We start from the raw sequence: 20,620 nt of genomic DNA, 5'->3' as shown, positions 1-20,620 counted from the left end.
CTGGAGTACAATCTCATACAAAATGTCATGGCAACACAGCCAGTCCGAGCATTGGCACCTGCCAGATTATATCGTAGTCCAAGCAAGAAGTCTGCATCACCTATGCCATGACAGTGCTGGACTGACCAGCAACTACCTGTGCTGACATTCAGCAACCTGGTCCCAAAACATCACCGTCAACGGAAGCAGTGTCACAAAAACATCAATAGCAAAGCTTTCAAGGATCCCACAAAGTTAACCCATCTCAGACTGTGCCTCTCATTTCCCAGCCTACAGACTGCATGTTCTCCCTATGACTGCATGAATTTCCAATGGATGCACTGGTTTCCTCCACATACCAAAAGCGTGCTGGTAAGTTAATTAACCACTGGAAATTACCCTTCAATTTAGGTAAGTGGTAAAAGAGCCAAAGGAGAGTGTTGGGGATGAATGAGGGAATAAGTTCCAGAGCTACAGGGAATTAAGAAGTGAAATGGGACCGATAGGATTGCTCTGTTGGGCGCCAGTAATAGACCCATGGGCCAAATGGTGTTCCCCTGTGTTAAAATAATAAGTACAGGAGCTGCAAATTCTCCACAGATGATTGGCCGTGAGTTTTCCACAGTCGGCACCTGCAAAGAGAATCTTGGCTTCTCAAATAAGAAGACTGATTTGATGAGAAGGTCCAGGACATTAAGGAGCTAATTAACCCTATAGGTTGTTCCTGAGTTCAAGCATCATCTATCCTTAAGGAAACAAACATCTTTACAGGCACCTAAAGGCAGAGATCCAGCAGAAAACCTAGGACCTAAAGAAGAGTTGGTGGATAAGGGAGTGCAGGAGGCTCAGCAGGTTGACAACCATGACATGTGCAGGATCTTCAGTCATCTACAATCCTAACCCCCAGGGTCCCCTGCCCCAGAAAAAGTGGACACAGGAGTGGACTCATCAAAGAGAGAGAGGCCGAAAAGAAAACTTCATAGGCCCCTTCCTCCATTACTCTGTGCTCATCGTGAGTGCACCTGACTCCATCCCACAGCAGCGCATCTAGCCATCACACTTGAACGACAAACATCAAGGAAGCCATATACCAACTCAAAAGTAACAAAGGCTGTAAAATACTTCCATTGGAGTCAACATGCCAGTGGAATATTGAATGTCTTAGCAAGAACAAAGTATGCTGTCATAATTTGTGATTAACATGCATATTGCTCTGGTCAGACCATACTTTGCTTGAGCTTAATTCTGGTCATAGGTTGAAGGATCATTCAAAGACTTACACATGTATACTAATGTTTCCTAGCAGCTGTTCAGTCTTTTAGATCAGAAATTAAAATGAGGTTATCTGCCTACCAAGTGGAAAAAGGTTGTAAGGCACTACTCAAAGAGCAAGGAACCTTTTGACATCCAATATTTATTTCTGAATCAACAACAGTTAATGATCACATAGGTTGTTCCATGGAACCTAACAGCAGTGACTACATTTTAAAATGTGTGATGTATTCTTGGACTCCTGTAACTAACCGCTGTGCAGATATATCATCGTAAATTATTCTACACGAATAATTCAAATATACTCTTTCTACAGATGGCAATAATTATATTTCACGGGTGAGAAAATATCGGTATAAATTAATTCTATACAGTTATTTTAGATACTGTGCTGCAAACCCATCAACACTACAGCCGATTATTCTAGAAACTTGAGCCGGGCCACCTCACCTAACAATAACAGCACAATCGCTCCAGTTTCGCAACCCCCCCCGCACATATGATGCAATCACCAGCGAGGCACGTAGACCCGCAACACCTCCGCCAATTGAAACCCGCCGCTATTATCGCGAGAGCAGCCCGCGCTTCTCCGTCAACCTACCTTGAAGAACACACGCCAATGATGTCATTTTGAGTGACTGGCAACTGGACCACGGAGGATAAAGCACCGGCGACGGTTTCCCAATGAAATACTGGGTGGCTGCGCAACGGCCAATCGCAGGGGGGGTGAGGCGGGACCGGTGTCCTATCAAGTTAGGTTGCGCTGCAGTTAGCTGGCGGTGGGACAGAAAGGCGTTTTTTGGTTGTTGGTTAACGTCGTGGAGGTGAGCTCGGGGATGGAAGCGGCGGGGGAAAGGGGAGCTTGTTAGCAATTCCCTCGGCCGAAACTAAGGAACTAACCGGCAATTAGCAGCATATACGATTCTCGTTAACCAGTAATTTTTTTTCCCCAACAGATTCCCGTGAACGAGGGCGTCTCGCTCCACGAAAGGGCTTTTTATTTCTTTCGCACAGAAGGTGTTCGGCGCCTCGGCACCGTGACGTGCCGTCCAGCAGTTCATATCCAAGAGCGATTAGGCTTGTGTTTATGTCTTTGTTTTGTGAAAACGGTAAGGCGTTGGGCGCGTCGAAGGGCGACGAGCGGGGTGGCGGTGGAAGGGTGGTTTAGAGCAGGAGGCGGCCGGTGGAAGCGTGTCGAAGGAGCGGGTCGTCAGCTTGTCAAGATGGCGTCCTGCGGCCCCAGCTGGGCTGGCTCCAGCCTTGCTCCGTGTGACGCACTATGCGCCAGGCGGCTTCGTTTGCCCCTAACTAACTTGGGGCTCGGATTAATTGGGCCCTTTTTATCGTAATGGCCGCGTATTATCTCGACTTCTCGCCAGAGAATGTTTTAAAGTCTGATCATGCGGTCGAAAAATACTTTTTTTTAAATTTTCGGTAACGTACGCATGGCCACGCTCGGCAGTGACTCACGTGTTGCGGAGGCTGCTGTATCAGGAATGACTCAGCATTCGGCTGCACTTTTTTTTCTTTTCCCCCGCCCGCAACGTGGATTTTTTTCGGGTTTCCCTCAAAAATGCCCCATGCATTTAATTCATTTAATTAATAAATCCAACTTATGGCTCAAACCTAACCGACGATGAATATGATGAACGTGTCGCATGTTCCAGACCGCCGAATGTGATCGCAATAGCGAGTCTTTCCCTGTATTCTGATTAGATCTTGAATACACATTTTCCAGTATTCATTTGGATTGTAAGATATGACCGCCATCTGTGTGAATGTTTTCTTTTGTTTTGACGACCTGGTTGTGATTTTTGTATTTCTTGCGACAGGAAATACATTTTAATTATTATGCATACACTGAAAATCTTGGTGTTGATTTTAAGGGGGATTGCAACATCCCACTATTCTGTCACACTCCTACACATGGGCTCAAGGTTAAGAATATAAATTTGGGCCACGTTTTATTTCCTGCTGACATTTACAATGGCCTTATTCAATCTCCTAGTTTCACATGTTAACAACATTTGGTTAAATTGAGTAAATAATACTATTTATTGAAAGCTATATGAATTTATGCCATATTTTTTTTTACAGAGCTGTTGCGCAGCCGTTGGTACCTGTGTCGGGGAAACCTAACCAACAAGTGGGGAACTTGCAGCCTAAGTGGCGCAAACTTTTTCATGTCAGAGACCGAGTACACTTGCAATTGTTTATGTCATCCATTCTTCTTCAGACAGAAGATACCAAAAAATTCCATTCAAAGATCTTTTCACTTTACTCATAAATCTAATAGTAAACCAGAATGGCTGTCAACGTCAACCGCAGTGTTTCCGATCAGTTCTATCGGTACAAAATGCCCCGTCTGATTGCTAAGGTAAGGTTAGTACTACTTAAATGACAATCGTGGCAAAACTAATGTTCCACGCTGAAATGTGATTGTTTTTTCTTCAGGTCGAGGGCAAAGGGAATGGAATAAAGACAGTAATAGTCAACATGGTTGACGTTGCTAAGGCGCTTAATCGGCCTCCAACGTGTGAGTACCAGTTAAAGATGTACTGTTCATAATGATTACCATCTTGATAGTGGTTGTGTCCATGATTCTACTCTTCGTCAACTTCACCTCTCTCCTCAATACTGATTTTAGCTTTAAGATTGTTTGTATTGGTGAACTGGAAAGTTTTTTTTATGCACTTTAATTTTGTGAGTTTATGCTACCAATTGGTCACTTTTGGCAAACACAAAACATGAGTTGACAATTAGGGTTGGTATAGGCCTAAACAGCCAAAGCTCAGGCAGTGGGGGAAAAGCCCAGAACTGAAGACTGATTTGCCAGTGATTGGAATATGTCTGCCACTGATACAAATCTTAGATTAAGCCCATTCAGAATGTTGTCTAAAGTGGAGCGGAATAAAGTGTGGCAGTGCTTTTTGTGGCTGAATTACTGGGTCGTCTTGTCTGTCTGATATTGCTGTCTTCCATTCTCTTTAGGGAATGTTTCTGATTTGCATGAACCCTTTGACATCACCTTTAGTAAGATTTCTAGGTTGAGATTGTTTAATTAGCAAGTGGATTGGGAGCTCCAGCCAGTTTAATTGTCTGTTTTTACACCCATTTTATTCTTGGAGAACTGTTTTGCTCTTGGCAGAAAAGGGCATTGATCAGTTGTAACAAGATTAAAAATGGGATATGCTGGTCAGGCAGCACCTGTGTGAAGAGTTAACATTTTTTGGATTAAGGATGATTATTGCTCTTTCTACAGATACTACCTGGGTGTTTACAGCATTTTCTGTTTTGGATTTAAGTTATTTTTAAATACCATATGAGGCTGGAATATTTCTTGAGGGTTCAAAAACTTGTATCTACATTTTTGTCCTGCAGATCCCACCAAGTTTTTTGGTTGTGAGCTGGGAGCTCAGACCCAGTTTGATTCAAAGAATGATCGTTATATTGTGAATGGATCCCATGAGGCGAATAAGCTGCAAGACATGCTAGATGGATTCATTCGAAAATTTGTCCTTTGTAATGAGTGTGAAAATCCTGAAACTGACCTGGTAAGTGATATTTGGAAGGAAATTTTTGTCTTTATTTTTATCTCTTCAGCAAGGAGCCCTTAAATCTTATAATTAAAGACTACATTTTTAAAGTTTGCAATCTCAAGTGTCTTGTTGTTTGATATTAAATTGAAAATCTTAGTTACTATGTAAGTGAGCTGTAGCTTTTGCTTGAGCCTTAAAGTGAAAAATCCATTTTTGCCTCTAAATTGTGGTTCTTCACTTTTAGCATGTCAATCCAAAGAAACAAACTATTGGTATTTCCTGTAAAGCCTGTGGATACAGAGGCATGCTTGACACGCGTCACAAGCTCTGCACATTCATTCTAAAAAATCCACCTGGTAAGTTTCAACTTCTGCAAGTGCAGAATTTCATTCTCAGTTTTTAAATTTAAGTATCTAATGTAAGGATTTTTACCTTGCAGAAAATGGGGACGGTGGTTCAGCCAAGAAGGAAAAAGAAAAGAAAAACAAGAAGGGCAAGGATAAAGAGAATGGATCAGTGTCCAATTCTGAATCATCCACCCATAATGAATTTGATGCTCCAGAAGCAGTGGTAATATTTTTTTGTTCAATTAACTTTCTTCTTAGAGATTTGAAATTGATTGAAACTTGACATTGAGGATGGATCCATTCATCCTTGAGTATTGAAAGTCCACACGTTGTATTTTAATTATCTTAGGATGGTGAGGATGATGATGAAGACTGGTGTGAAGAAACTACAGAAGAGGCCCAGCGGCGTCGGATGGGTGAGATCAGTGACCATGCCAAAAATTTGACACTCAGTGATGACCTGGGGAAAACCTTGGAAGAGAGGGTGAACTTATTCTACAACTTTGTCAAGGTAGTGATGTGTGGACCTTCTGCATTGCTTGCTATTTTGAGTTTAGGGTAGGGGTGGCTGTGGGTTTGTTACTATCTGGAAGATCAGCCATAATTTCATGGCAGAGCAGGTGTGAGTAACCAAATCCTAATTTGAATGTTCAAACAGAATTTGACATCCAAAATGCATAAATTCTTATCTTTGATTATTTTATAATGAACAAAATTATGGCCAATCACTATTGTTAATTGTCTGATCTCAAAATTTATGAAAGTGTTCCCCATCCAGAAAGCATATAGTGGATGAAATGTAATGGTCATTCTTGGTGTCTAGTGTATTGATGACTCAACCATTTTTTACTCTTCCACAGATGAAAAAGGAAGAGGGAATTATTGACTCGGCTGATAAAGAACTTCTATCAGAAGCTGAACGGCTAGATGTCATTGCTATGGGTCCCCTTATATTAAGCGAACTGCTTTTTGATGAAAACATACGGGAGCAGATCAAAAAATATAAACGACACTTCTTGCGTGTAAGTTTTTTTCGTCCACTTTGAACTGAGTGGTGTTGGTTATTTTTTGTGTGTGAATGATGAATTCTTTCTCTTAATTTAGTTCTGCCATGGCAATAAAAAAGCCCAGAAATACTTACTTGGAGGCTTTGAATGTTTGGTGAAGATACATCGGGAGCAACTGCTTCCTAGGGTTCCGCATGTCCTGAAGGAACTGTATGATGCTGATCTCCTGGAAGAGGAGGTCATCCTTGCCTGGGCGGAGAAAGTAAGTTGAGTATGCATGTGCTGTAGATTGAAAATGGAACATGTAAGCAAATTAAACAGGAGTAGGTCTACTTCATCCAATAAAAATCATAGCTGATTCAATCTTAATCTCAATATCATTTCTACACACTGCCTTTTTTTTTGACACTGCATCTGTAGATCTGCAGGGTGGAGAATTCCAGAATGTTGGCCCTCAGGAAATTCTTCCATTTTGTTTTAAATGAATAGGCCCTTAAACTATGCTCCCTCCTTCTAGGGGAAATGGTTGGTCTCTCTAGGAATTGTTTCAATAACTCCAGTGATTGTAGGATCAACTTCATATGACAAACCCATCATCCTAAGAATGAATGGTGTAACACTTGCATATTGAAGGAAACCTAAATTGCATCAGAGATGAAACTTGCAGCACTCCGGATGCAGTCTCTAAAAGTAACCTTATCTTAGCTATCCTTGCAATTTGCTGATCTATCTTTTGTATCTTCAATAACTTTAGGTATTGTGCAATTAGCTTCCTCATCCAAGACACTTAATGTAGATTGTAAATAGTTGATGCTCCAGCACTGATTGCTCGCAGCCCAGTATTACTGATTACTAATTTGAAAATGATCCACTTATCCTGACACATTTTGTAAGTCAATTTTCATCCATACCAGTATTACCCTTGACCATGAGTGCACTCATGCTGAACACAATTAAGATTTCTTTATTAGTCACGTACATGGAAATAGTGAAATGCATCTTTGCATAGTGTTCTGGGGGCAGCCCACAAGTGTTGCCATGCTTCTGGCACCAACATAGCATGCCCACAACTTCCTAACCTGTACGTCCTTGGAATGTGGGAGGAAACTAGAGCACCTGGAGGAAATCCACGCAGTCACAGGGAGAATGTACAAACTCCTTAGTGGCCAGAATTGAACCTGCATCGCTGGCACTGTGATAGTGTAGCCGTTAGCGTAACACTATCTTGATAGCTACCTTTGGTTAAATGCCACTCTGTATAAACAGCTCATTTGGCGTGGAAAGTCTTACTTGTGTAGGCTGCTCTTTCAGCTTGAATGTGGGAGAAGATCCTTGCTTGGTGGTGGGAATCTTCTAGATCACAGTTGGGGATGTGGTGTAATTTTAATTCTCTATTTGCTGTTTATTTTTTTTAAAAAGGTGGGTGTAGCACAGCAACATGACCTTTGATTAGTTATTTTTAAGTGGCTTAAGCATAACAATTTTAGTTAACTATTCTATAGAATAATTGCATTTGAAAATTGTTTTTGTAAATGGTGTTTTTGAACTCGAGTACTAGGTCAACTTGGATAGAACTGGTCAAACATGATTTATCCTGTATTTCTGCATAGGTATCGAAGAAGTATGTCCCAAAAGAACTTGCCAAAGAGATACATTCAAAGGCAGATCCATTTATTAAGTGGCTAAAAGAAGCAGAAGAGGAATCTGAAGAGGAGGAGGAGGAGGAAGATGAAGATAAAGATGTAGAGGTAATTGGGAATGCTAGAGCAGCTTATACTATTTGTGTAACTGATGTTAAGATTATAGTTGGCAAAATCAATTTTGTTAAGTACATTTGTCAATAATTGCAGCTGCCTTATTTTTAACCTGGCTCCAATTGTGCATAATGGAATATTTGCATGTTTCATTTTCACTTCAAATTCTACAATAGCATTGATGTACTGCTTTAATTTGCAGGTGGTTTATGACAGCTCTGCAAGGGAAGTAAAAGTGGAAACTCTGAAAACCATTAAGACAAAAGAGGAAGAAGATATAGATATTGATGCTATTTGATGTATTACTTTGGGGGGGAAATTCACTTTTGCATTGGAAGTCACAGCAATGGAGAGATTTCCTTTGTTTACACTGCAACTGCTAAAATTGGTCTCTGCTGTTTTAAAAACATTCTACAATGGTATTGATCTAGTGATTCTTTGCCTCCTACCAATTAGGATCTAAAGGACAGCACGTGAAGTCCAAATGGTAGAATGGTCCTCCTAATCTTGTTTTCGGCAATGACATTTTCACTGATATTGGGTGATGTTTCTGCATTTACTGCGCATTTATACAGGGATGTAAAATAAAAAAAATTAAAGGGGATTGTTCTGTATTCTCTACATTGGTTTTATTTGGCACTAGTTGGTAATTGCAAAGGTTGTTTACTTTCCCCATCCCTCATTTGTATTGAAATACTAAACATGTAAGCAACATTTTGCAAATGGAATATTAGAATGTCACAATTAACCTGTTATATGGATGGATTAAATTGGGAGTGGTGGTATTACACTTCTGGTACAGTGACCAATTATTGAATAGCTGAAAAGCTGCTTGTGATATCCTTCTACCATTCAAACTGTTGAACCAATTCATCCAAAGATCAGTACTGATTGGGGAAAAATTTCACTTGCACAACATAATAACCATTTTGTTTCCATCAGAGTCCTGCAGAATGATACAAAACATGGGACATGAATAATTATCTCAAATTTGATGTAATTCAGTGAATCATAAGTGTTCAAATGTGAATCCAGCAGCTTGTGTAATAAACATGAGTTTGAGAGTATACCTGATGCTCATGGGTAGATGCTACAAGCTTTAGCTGAGGATGTGCTCATTGCATTCATTTCTAGGCAAGGAGCTGTACACTTTTTTCAAGTGAAAAGTTTCATAAATGTATTCTTTTCAATTCTTAGCCTTGTGCATAGGAGTCTGGCATGACTGTTGTTAATTTTGCATTAATGCCCAAATGTAGATGTTGAAAGATTTTTTTCTCCAATTTGACTGCTGTATTTCATGTAAAAACTGCAAGGTTTAGAAATCCAACCAGCATGTCCTAATGGTGCAATCCTTGTGTAATAAATGCAAGAAATGTTCTGTTAGTAAATTAAAGTTTATTTTTGGTTTTGGGGTTTAATCTTTAATGACTTTGTTCTTGAAAGATACTAAATTAATGCATCTTGTAGTTGACGACAAGCTCAAAGTGGTAACTTTGAAGTATCTTTTTGTCTGCAATCTGGTTCCATGTGATTAATCTACATTCCAGTTGTAACAGCCATTTTAAGTAGGGAGTACTTTCTTGCATCACTGCCCAAGCAGTGGGTATCTTCCCAGTGATTGACTTGCTGTTTTGTTTGAAAACATTGTTCACTAGCTGTTATCAGCATAAGCAATTTAGTGCAATGGCCTAGATTGTGACTGCTGCATTTGGGCAAAGGGAAGGTATTACTGCCAATCATTGCACCTGACAAGGCCAGGGCCTAATCTTCTAAAACTTTGATGGGGATAAAACTTTTAAGCAAAGCAAGTTTTTTATGCATGACTCACTGAACCAAGTAGGTAATGGTAAAAATTTCAGGATTAGCAGTTTCTACATAGCTAATACTTCGACACTTTCTACACATGAATGGAACTATTCTCAGCAAGACCAAGTAGAACCTTATCTGCCCATGCTATGTCATCTCAAGGTATTACAAAGGGCTAATTACCATTTAATCTCTATGCAACATGCATGTTGCAGAGTTAGAAAAATTAAATGCTGTGGGTTAGTTTCCACAAAGGGGTGAGAATTGAGTTCCTGTTAAGGTTGATGCTAACAGGTTGAATGCTTGATGCTTTGCATACTTGAGTGCATTTTTTCCATTTGCCTTTTGCAAGTATACATAATGGCAGGCTACTTAAGATTTGACTTCTGAAGACATTGTTCAGAGTGCTTTAAGTGGCTAAGAGGCATTTCAGCTTTCCATGTCAGTTTTTATTGGTATTTGTCCCTTTTTAAGCTACAGGTTTCACTTTAAATGCTCTTTTTCCTTGATGGATGTACAGTCTTCCCCTACCCCTAACTCTTCATTAATCCTACCTGCAGAAATGATAAGCTTCACCATGTGATGTAAATAAAGTGTAACAAAAGAACAATAAATGGACTAGATTTTCATGTCCATCATTCTATTGAGCTTGCATTTAGGTATCATTACTTTAAGTACCTGTAACAACCTGCTTCATGATGGTTGTGTAATTTTGAAAAGGCAAAAAAAAATAAAAACCTGTAGTTAATGGGAGTGGAACAAGCACAGAGGGAGAGCTGAAATCTTGATTCTTGAATAAACCATTAGTACCATCCATTTCTAAATTTTATGAAAACTAAAATTCTTAATTTCAGTTATTCATTCAAATGTTGGTTTCACAATGTGATTGCTATCAGTTATTTGAAACATGACTTTCCAATCGGAAAAGTTTAAAACTTCTACCTAGCTCATTTACTATGGATTAGGAAACCAGGCAAAACTTCAGACAAGCCAATATAGATCATTTGTAGAATGGATGGAGTTTGCACACACTCTCAAACTGTATTTGAAAATCATACTAGAAATCTGAAAGAATAAAAATGTTGGGAATCCAAGTTGGGCAGCATTTGTGGAAGAGTTAACTTTTCAAATCCAGGATCCTTCCAAACTCCAAATTTGTTTCATAGTTACTAATTAAAACAAATGATAATGGGTTCTTTAAAGAAACTAACAATGGTAAGTATCAGGAGGGATTGTGATTGCTGGCTTTTTCTTGACAACTTTGCTCTGCACCCTACAACAGATGTTTCCTCTCCACCTTCCTTTCTCTGTGATTTAAATTACACTTAATATTTTTCCAGTTTTGATTAAGTCTCTGATCTAACACATGATTTTTCTCCCCAGTGGTGCTACCTGACCTATGTGTTTCCAGCATTCTGTTTAATCATAACTTCCTCCAACTTGTTCAATTTTGCTCTCCCACAGAATTAGATTCTAATCCTGCTTTTACATAAAACCAGTACAGGATCTAGTTATCTTTCAAATTAAATTTAAATTTTAAATTTTATTTACAGTGTGGTAACAGGCCCTTCTGGCCCAACGCGTCTGCGCCACCCATTTTAAACCCAAATTAACCTACCCGTACGTCTTTGCAATGTGGGAGGAAACCAGAGCACCCAGAGGAAACCCACGCAGACATGGGAGAATGTATAAACTCCTTACAGACAGCGATGGGAATTGAACCCTGATCGCTGGTGCTGTAATAGCGTTGCACTAACCGCTATGCTATTGTGCCTACATACTTGCCTAGTTTAAGCAAAGTTCTATCGTTTTCTTAAAATCTGTATCTCCCATGAGTTCTTATTGCTGAAAGTATTCACAGTCAATTTTAAAGGCAACTATCATGCATTCATTTAATTATTTGGTATGATTAGTGAACTTTCTCTTTTGTAAGTTCTGAAAGTACACTACAGAACATGGCACTGCTTTGGAAAATATTTCACGTGTATGCCTAATAGGGATACCTTTATTATCTTGCCCTTTTTTTACCCTAATGTGAACCGTCACAAAAAACAAAAGATTACAGATACACAAGGATAGCTGTGGCATGCAGGATCAGAGCTTTATTGAGACTACGTGCTTATGTTCTACTGTACTGCACTTTTCCTTTGCTACATTCCACACAAATCCAGTAAAACAATGAAATATTGAGGTATAACAACACAATAATGAATATGAACCAAGTTAAATACACCAGAGACTTTTTAAATCTGAATTATTCTATTGATAGGGTTATTGTCTTCCAATTGTTTTGACTTTGGTAAGAGGTTTGCAGCAAGATGCAACCATTATTACATTACTTACCTTTTCCTGAATACATTGTTGCTTTACCTGAAAAATATTACATTTGCATGCTCATATGAAATATAAAACATCAAATCTGCAATAAGGCATGAGTAAGCTTGTTAAGTCACTCAGATCATGCCTGATGCTATGAGTCAAGTACACTTCCCCACCTAATCAACATATGTCCTGATTCCCTTCGATATCTGGTTTGTTTCAATCTTAGTTTTGAATATACTCAATTTCTAAGTATCCACAGCTCGCTGAGGTAAAGAATTCTAAAGATTTAAAACCCTCTGAGTGATGAAATTTCTGCTCATCTGAATCCTGGATGGCTGACCCAAGAACAGAAATACTGGAAGAACCAGGCAGCATGGAAAGAGAACCATTTAATGTTTCCAGCCAGCAAACCTTCCTCAGAACAGAAATTGTTTTCCATTTCTGAATGGCTGATCCCCTTCCTGGAGACTATACCTCTAGTTCTAAACTGTCCAGCCAGCAAAAGAACAACAGTCATTTTTATGGACAAAGAATTCCTGATTAATCTCTGGGATCTTTTTTGGAATGACCCACCATCTGGAATCACTGTCCACACGCTCCCCATGCCTACTTCAGATGAGTTGTCCTGAGGGCTCATTCCTGCAATGCTCCTTGAAAGAAGATAAATTTAAAATGCAAGACAAAATACAAAGAAAATTTAAAAATAACAAAACTAAACGTTTATTAGAAACACAAGATCACTTAAGTAATTAAAATTAACTTACCTCTGTTCTACAGGCAAAATGTCCATACCTACTTCCCTTACCCATGTCAGATTTGATCTGTGGCCATTTGAAGGAAGGCCTGGCTCTGCCATTGGAATGCATTTGTGATATCAGTCACTTGATCAATACTGTACCAATAACTGCAGAATTCATTTCAGGGCAAATAGATGAATGCTGGATTTTCCAAGGCCAGGAAGATCCAGCCATCATCTGGCATCAACTTGGCCAATGGATTTGGTTCAATTGACACTGCAAAGTCATAGAATCACAGGATATATGGGTGAAGTTTGTGGCATGTACAGACTGTCCCCATTCACAGATATTTCAATCAGAGAACCAGACAGAACAATTTTATTTTTGTTTTAATAAGTTAGAAAAGACTGAAGCAAGTATTTACAGGCAGACCAGCTAACCAATATACCAGAAGCTGAAAAGTTGAGAACTGAACTGGAACACTCAAAATGTGGTCTACAGCTTCCCTGCAAATTGTCTTCCAGGTGTCAAAATAGTGATTGATCTTCAAAACCAGAACAAGTCCAAAAGACACAATTGATATTAATGTATCTGGATGCTGTTACACTCTTTTAGAGTTGCAGGTATTCTTCAGAGGGACAGCAACTGATATCTTTAGTAAAATGATGTTACAACATACAGTAACCAGGCTGCTTGAGGTCCAGTTTTCTAATTTAAACAGTAAATTTCAACCTATCAGCCAGGTGTAAAATGGCATTGTAAATGGAACTCGAATAGTTTCTATAATTGGGCTACACATCCACAGTCCCAGTTTTGCCTGTGCATTACATATTTATGCTGTATATGTAGCACAAATCATCACGCGCTCCAAGTTCTGAACTACTTGGCTACACCACCAGATGGAGCACTTCATAGTTCTTCAATGTTTCAGATGAAGAGAACAAAGATCACATCTTTATTATATTCTTAAGCAGCTATTGGGGTCTTTAACTGCTTACATATTACAGACAAGAAAGCCATTTTACTTCATTTGCTCTGATGTAAAAGCTTTCCTTATCATATCATCAAATTACCTCTTCTGTTTTTTTCATTTCACATCCAGGGAAGTATCCCAAAAGGCATTTTTAACCCTGCATATTTTCTGCAAACTAGATAGGCAGGTGGTTAAAACTAATTCAAAAGTACATTAAAAAGCAGACTATTCAACCCCTCCTTTCTGCTCTGACATTCAATGAGATCTCTTACTGCTACACCTGCACTAATTCCATATCCCTTGATTCTCCTAATATCCAAAAATCTAGCCATCTCTGTCTCTAATATACTCAGCAACTGAGTCGTTCTTTTCGTCAATAATTTCAAAGATTCAGTACCCTGTAGATGAAGAAATTTCATCTCTGTCCTACTTATTTGAAACTGTGAACCTTGGCTCTAGGTGAGAAACATTATTCCTGTATCTACTGTCAATCTCTGTATGTTTCAATGGGATCACCTCTCATTCTTCTAAACTCAAGAAAGTATAGACCCAGTTTGTTAACCCCTCTTCAACTGGAAGAGCAAATTGTGATGAGGAAATTGTGGCACTGCCATGGGATTTAGATAGATTAAGCAAGTGGGTGAAAACTTGGCAAATTAAGTTTAATTTGGGAAAGTAGAGGTCATGTGCTTCGATAAACGGAATCAAAAGGCAGAGATTATTACCTGAAAGTAATGAAACTGCAAATGAGTGAAGTTCAGAGGGATTTTGGTTCTCTCGTGCATGAATCACATGAAATCAGCAGGCATGTGCGGCAAATAGTTGAGAGGGCAAATGGCATGTTGGCCTTTATTGCAAAGGGGTTGGAGTTCAGAAAGAGGGAAGTTTTGTTACCATTATACAGGGTAGCGCCGTGGTCATGCCTTAAGTACTATGTATGGTTTTAGTCCCTTTACCTAAGAAAGGACTTAGAAGCATTGGAAGAAGTCTAAAAGAGATTATGTAGGCCAGTTGAGGGATGAGAAGGCTGTCCTATCAAGAGAGGCTAAACAGGTTGGGTCTGCATTCTTTGGAGATTTGAATAAAGAGATCTTCTTGAAACATACAAGATCCTAAGGGGGCATGACATGGTTGATGTCAAAAACTTTTTACTAATGAGAGAGTCTCAAATGGGAGGTGGGGGAGCACAGTTTCAAGTTAAGGGGCTGGTTATTTAAAACCAAGGTATGTAGAAATTTCTTCTCAAAGAAGATAGTGAAACCCTGGAATTCATTACCCCAGAGTGCTGTGGAAGCTAGCTCATTAGAAATAGTTAGAGTGGAGGTAGGTACATTTCTGAAAGTTTGGGGGATTGGTGACTATGGGGATCTGGTACAGAGGAGGAGTTGACATCTGGAGTAGATCAGCCACAACATATTGAATGGCAGGGCAGGCTTAAAGGATCAGGTGGCCTAATCCTTCCCCTATTTCCTTGTGTTCATCCCATCAAAGGAATCATTGCATTCCTTCAATCACACTCACTTAGGTAGGGGGACTAGACTTCTATGGAACATTCCAGGTGCAGTCTCACCATAGTCCCACATCACTGCAGTAAGATGTCTTTACTCTTATTCTCAAATACTCTTGCATTCACTTTCTGAATTACTTGCTGTACCCACATGTAATTGTCAGTGATCCGTGTATAAGGCTACGCACATCCCTTTGAACACCAACATCTTTCAGTCTCTGGAAAGAGGAACAGACAATGTTTCAGGATGGCCTCTATTTAAGGGGAACCAAACATAAAGTGTTTGATCTGTCACTTCAATTGTCCATCACATTCCCACTCCAACCTACAAGTCTGTGGCCTCCTACACTGTAACAATGAGGCTCAAAGTAAGCCTGAGGAATAATACCTCATCTCCATCTGGGCACATTGCAGCTTCCAGGTTCAATACTGGATTCTACAACTTCAAGTGCCTTGCTTTTTCCTGTCTGTATCAGGACTGGCCAGTCCATCTGTGATTTTGCTCTGTTTTTCTCTCTCCATTAATACAGTTTGGTCTACAATCCTTTGCTTGTGTTCACCTTATCAGAGATATTCCCTTTGTTCTCTCCATCCCCCTTCCCCCGTTCTCTCTACAACTGAAAACCAGTTTTATCTTTTTCCCAGATCTGACAAACAGTCTTAGACTTGAAACATTAACAGATGCTGCCTCACCTACTGAGTGTTCCTAGCTTTTTCTGTTTTCATTTCAGATTTATAGCTTCTGCAGATTTTTAATTTACAGGCCCAGGTGTAGCGTGTTTAAACTAACAAAAATAATCTGAGTAAGCTCAATATGGAAAACTAATACTTAAGTTTAATTAGAGCTGGTCCTTGACTTCAGGAAGGGGGGGGGGGGGTGATGCACATGCTCCTGTTTACATCAACTATGCTGAGGTCGAGAGGGTTGAGAGGTTCAAGTTCCTAGCAGCGAACATCACCAATAGCCTGTCCTGGTCCAACCACATTGATGCCGTGGCCAAGAAAGCTCACCAGCACCTCTACTTCCTCAGGAGGCTAAATAAATTTGACATGTCCCCTTTGACCCTCACCAATTTTTAATCAATGTACCACACAAAGCATCCTATCTGGATGACCCATGGCTTGGTATGGTAACTGCTCCACCCATGACCGCAAGAAACTGCCTTGGTAAAGCAGCCACCATAATCAAAGATCCCACCACCCTCTTCTTACCACCACCATTCCCCCCCCCACCCCCCAATCGGGCAGAAGATACAAAAGCCTGAAAACACAAAGCACCAGGCTCAAGGACGGCCTCTATCCCACTGTTATCAGACTATTGAACAGTTCCTTAGTACGATAAGATGGACTCTTGACCTCACAATCTACCTCATTGTGACCTTGCACCTTACTATCTACCTGCACTGCACTGTCTCTGTACTGTAACACTTTATTCTGCACTCTGTTATTGTTTTACCTTGTACTGCCTCAATGCACTGTTGTAATGAATTGACCTGTATGGACGGTATGCAAGACAAGTTTTTCCACTGTACCTCGGTACAAGTGATAATAATAAACCAATTTTCCAATTTAATTATGCACAGATCTTGGTAGTAGCATTTTGGAAAAATTGGCCAAACAGCAGAAAACTGTGGCCAATAATTTTAAAAAGTTATGTTGTGTAGTTGGAATGTGTATGGCGTATTGAAGGAGTAAGCACTGGGATCCCCATTATTTGTAATTTACTTCAGTGACATGGATCTAGTAAAGTTTTCAAATAATACTAGACTAGGAGAGGCAAATCTGTTGAGAGGATGCGTAATTCTGAAGGTAATTTATTCCAGACAAGTACACAGTGAGAAACAAGAAAAAAAATTACATACCTGATGAATGGCATTGAAATAATTAAGGATAAAGTTGAATGAGATCTGTCAGACTTACATGCTTATACTTACAATTTTTTTGTTTTATAACATAAATAAATAAATAAATGAATAAATAAATAGATTGGATGATATATAAATAAATTCTGATAAAACAACATTTGTCACACATTCCTAATTTCACCAGAGCATTAAAATGATTTTCCTTGAATAACTGCACCTTGTGATGATGGTACTCACACTAACATGTTGTAGGCAGGGAGTCCCAGGATAGTGACAAATGGATGAGAGAGGAACAGATGCATTTATCCTACTAAGACAAAGCGATAAATAATATGTTCAAATTGCCAGTCAAGGCAGTAGAATTCCAATATGTTAAAGGCAATCTCAGATGATTAACTGCTTTACTCAGAAATACCTCCTGGCCATTCAGAATTTAACAAGACATGCAAATACTAACCACAGCCATACCTTTGTTTGCATTAATGCTTGCATTTTAAATTCTTGTCCTGCTGTTTAAATATCCTCTTAGCCTCAACCCTCCATACCTTGATAATGTCCTGTTCCTCCAAAGTTTCTATTCTTCTAATTCTAGTCTTTTATCTACTCCTCTTCTAAATATTGGATCTGGGCCACATGTTACACCACATGCTTGCCAGCTCCTGCTCCACTCCTTCTCTCACCTCTTTATATTGGCTATCTCCCTTCTATCTTTCAGTCCAGATGAAGGGTATCGGCCCGAAACATCAACTGTCCGTTTCCCTCCACAGATGCTGCCTGACCTGCTGAGTTCCTCCAGTACTTTGTTTTTTTGCTCCAGATTCCAGCATCTGCAAGCTCTTGTGTCCCCATATTACATTATTGTCCACATCTCCAACACCCCTCCTCTAAAACTGCTTAACCAAAGTTCTTTAACCATCACGATATTGTCTTCTTTCCTTGGGTCTGCATTCTTACTAGATTACGCTCGATTAAAGGCACAAAATAAATGCGATTTATTGTTGGAGGCAATGTAAGAAAGAACCACACGGAGGTCCAAGCATGAAGACCAACTAGAGAAATATTTGCTTTTAATATGTAACATAAATGAAATTACCTAGATATTGTAGTATTAAAGTAGATTCGATCAATCTGACCCTGAGTTTCATCAACTTTAAATCGTTACTGAGAACACGACAGAGTTGAAATAAAACGATTCACACAAAATTTATTTAGGATTATAAACTATAAACGTAGATAAACCTGAGGGCAGAGCGATAACATGATTGGACCAGATTTTTGTGCAGGAGAGGACAGACCCACTTTCTGTGAGGTAAAGGTTGGCGGTTTCGTCGAGTTCTACGCCTTTTTAAAAATAGCCGCATTTCTCTGCAATTGGGTCTATGGTACATTCAGATTATCCAGCGACTGAACAGCCAGTTTAATTCAATGTCTAATGTTGACAAAATGTAAGCGGCCCTTCCCTGGGAAGGCAGTGTATTTGTGAATTCGCCCAATGCTGGCCCGATCAGATCAGATCTATTCTGTCGGCTGAATTTCTCGGGGATACCTCACTTTCTCTGATCCTGCAACGGTGAAGCTCCCTGACGCACTGCGGCCCAGCACCAACCTCCCTCTCACCTGTTTCCCTTCAGTCGCATTCAATCTCCAGCCGCCGCTTCCGGTCCCACCAATGGGTGGGAAGGCGGCGGGTGACGCGCTTCCTGCCGCTGCCCTGGGCTTGGCGATCAGTCTGGGAGAGCGGGGCGGCCATTTTCGCAAGACCCTCTCTCTCTCTCTCTCTCTCTTTCCCCCCTCCCCTTCCCCCCACCCACCCACCCACCCGTGCATCTCTGGCCGCCCTCCGGCATCGCTCTCTCCCCGCGGCCTCCATGTTTGGCGAGCGAGAAGCCGAGTTTGGATCGTCACGTCTTTCGCGTCCGGAGCCGGGAAGCTGCTGTGCGGTGGCCGCTGAGCGGTCGCCCCGCTGAAGCCGGGCCTTGTTATTGAGGCTGACAAGACAGTGGGTTTACCTTGACCGTAGCAGCTTCTCGGGATAGACCTCAACAATCAGCAGCGTTTGAAAATAATTGCACTAAGAACGTTTCTCAATCTCTTGGCACATTATTTAGATGTTAAAATGTGGACGGCTCCAAAGGGTATTTGACTTCACTAGGCGTGTATTTGTTAAAGGCAGCTGGATGTCACCGAGTACAATATAAAATACAATCGGTCGAGCCGGCTTCAGTGAAAGCCTGCTAATTGTGAACGTTTGGCCACTCATGCTGTGTTGAATCGAGTCTTCTACAATTACTTCGGTGCTAAATTGCAACTAGAAGAAAAAACAAAATGTCTACTCGAACGCCATTACCTACAGTGAATGAACGCGAAACAGAACATGTAAGTAATCTTTTATAGAGTCAAAGACGCAGGAAAGTGGAACAGGAATATCGTAGAACCTGTGAACATGAGTGTAAATGCCCTACCTGGCTTTGCCCACGTATGGCTTGGAAATAATATAAATAACAAGGCAGTAAACTGGAATACATGTTTGAAGTTGGGGATTTGAAAATACTTTCAACGTGATATTTGAATGTCCATTTAACTAGTTCGCATCTCCTCCTACTCCCTCCGCTTTTGTGTCAGTAGGGTATAGGGGAGCTGGCAGGTGTCCGTGCACGTCACGCAGGCGTTAGATTTGATAATTAGTTGATTAGTTCTTCAAGTGAGCAGCAAGTCCTGTTTTATAGAATACACGTTGTAAAGTGTGAAATGGAATCAGGTTATTAAAGACATCGCCTCAAAATTGGGCCTACAGTGGTTTCAGAATAAATAATCCAATGTGAATTGAATGTTTGTCAGGAAGCAGTATTTTAAAAGATCCAGAGTTTTACAGCTGGAATTCATCTTCATGACTGATATAACTTATACATACATCAGAATAGTCAAGCTTACGTACTTCTCAGAATTAATGATAATTGTAATTTTACTGCTTTATCATTAATTGCCCATTTGCCTTTGTATTTATGGATTTGGCTGGAAATTGTAGAAGGCAAAAGTTCTACTGTTCTTATATCCTGAGCATATGTAATAATATTTTAAATGTGCTAACATGGGGCTTGGGAAAGTGAGTTCGTTCCTGCTTATTCTGGAAATCTGAAATAAAAACTGAAAACAATGGTAAAATTCAGTGGATCGGGCAGCAACTATAGAGGGATAGCAGAGTTCAAGTTTCGGGTCAATGATATTTTGTTGTGAAAGGTCATCAACTTGAAACATCAACTCTGTTTCTGTCCACAGATGTTCCCTGGTTTGTTGAGTATTTCCAATGTTTTCTGTTTTTGTGTCAGACTTTGAATGTGTTGGTGATTTGGTCCCATTTTATAGGATGAAACTAGTTGGCCAATAATTTCAAAAAGTATAATCAGAAATAAAATGAAGAATAATGGATGTTTGCAATGGTCTGCTTGAAATGTTTTAAAAGAAAACAGAGATCAATTAAAGATTTTGTTCTTCCAAGCTTTCACAGTGTGGGA

At 39.9% G+C, this 20,620-nt stretch overlaps 2 protein-coding genes across 11 annotated transcripts in view; both read left to right on the top strand.

The window, feature by feature from the left end:
- The first annotated feature begins 1,981 nt into the window (after positions 1 to 1,981).
- eif5 (eukaryotic translation initiation factor 5) lies at positions 1,982 to 9,305 on the top strand. The gene is made up of 12 exons (XM_052021937.1): positions 1,982 to 2,075; positions 2,208 to 2,360; positions 3,349 to 3,628; positions 3,706 to 3,787; positions 4,633 to 4,805; positions 5,035 to 5,146; positions 5,230 to 5,360; positions 5,487 to 5,648; positions 5,998 to 6,159; positions 6,242 to 6,406; positions 7,755 to 7,892; positions 8,101 to 9,305. The coding sequence occupies exons 3-12, from the start codon at positions 3,557 to 3,559 to the stop codon at positions 8,194 to 8,196; spliced, it is 1,293 nt and encodes a 430-aa protein (XP_051877897.1). The 5' UTR covers positions 1,982 to 2,075; positions 2,208 to 2,360; positions 3,349 to 3,556; the 3' UTR covers positions 8,197 to 9,305.
- Positions 9,306 to 18,737: 9,432 nt separating this feature from the next.
- mark3a (MAP/microtubule affinity-regulating kinase 3a) overlaps positions 18,738 to 20,620 on the top strand; it is a 114,774-nt gene continuing 112,891 nt past the window's right edge. For 4 of the 10 annotated variants that reach the window (XM_052010386.1, XM_052010357.1, XM_052010367.1 and 1 more), the window contains exon 1: positions 18,817 to 19,484. In XM_052010386.1, the coding sequence (XP_051866346.1) occupies positions 19,434 to 19,484 (51 nt within the window). In that variant the 5' untranslated portion in view covers positions 18,817 to 19,433. Of the gene's footprint in view, positions 19,485 to 20,620 lie in introns of all 10 variants that reach the window. The other 6 variants (XM_052010377.1, XM_052010352.1, XM_052010422.1 and 3 more) reach the window with 4 other exon arrangements.

Source organism: Pristis pectinata, chromosome 1 (genome assembly GCF_009764475.1).
Source record: "Pristis pectinata isolate sPriPec2 chromosome 1, sPriPec2.1.pri, whole genome shotgun sequence".
NCBI classification, from domain to species: Eukaryota; Metazoa; Chordata; class Chondrichthyes; order Rhinopristiformes; family Pristidae; genus Pristis; species Pristis pectinata.
Note: the sequence above shows the minus strand (reverse complement) of the source record. Positions and strands in the feature narration are given on the sequence as shown.

Excerpts from the sequence above, each read along its gene's own strand:
- eif5 (XM_052021937.1), top strand. The coding sequence starts at position 3,557 with ATGGCTGTCAACGTCAACCGCAGTGTTTCCGATCAGTTCTATCGGTAC. Across the intron at positions 3,629-3,705 it reads TGCCCCGTCTGATTGCTAAG|GTCGAGGGCAAAGGGAATGG; the intron begins GTAAGGTTAGTA and ends TTTTTTCTTCAG. Across the intron at positions 4,806-5,034 it reads AAAATCCTGAAACTGACCTG|CATGTCAATCCAAAGAAACA; the intron begins GTAAGTGATATT and ends CTTCACTTTTAG.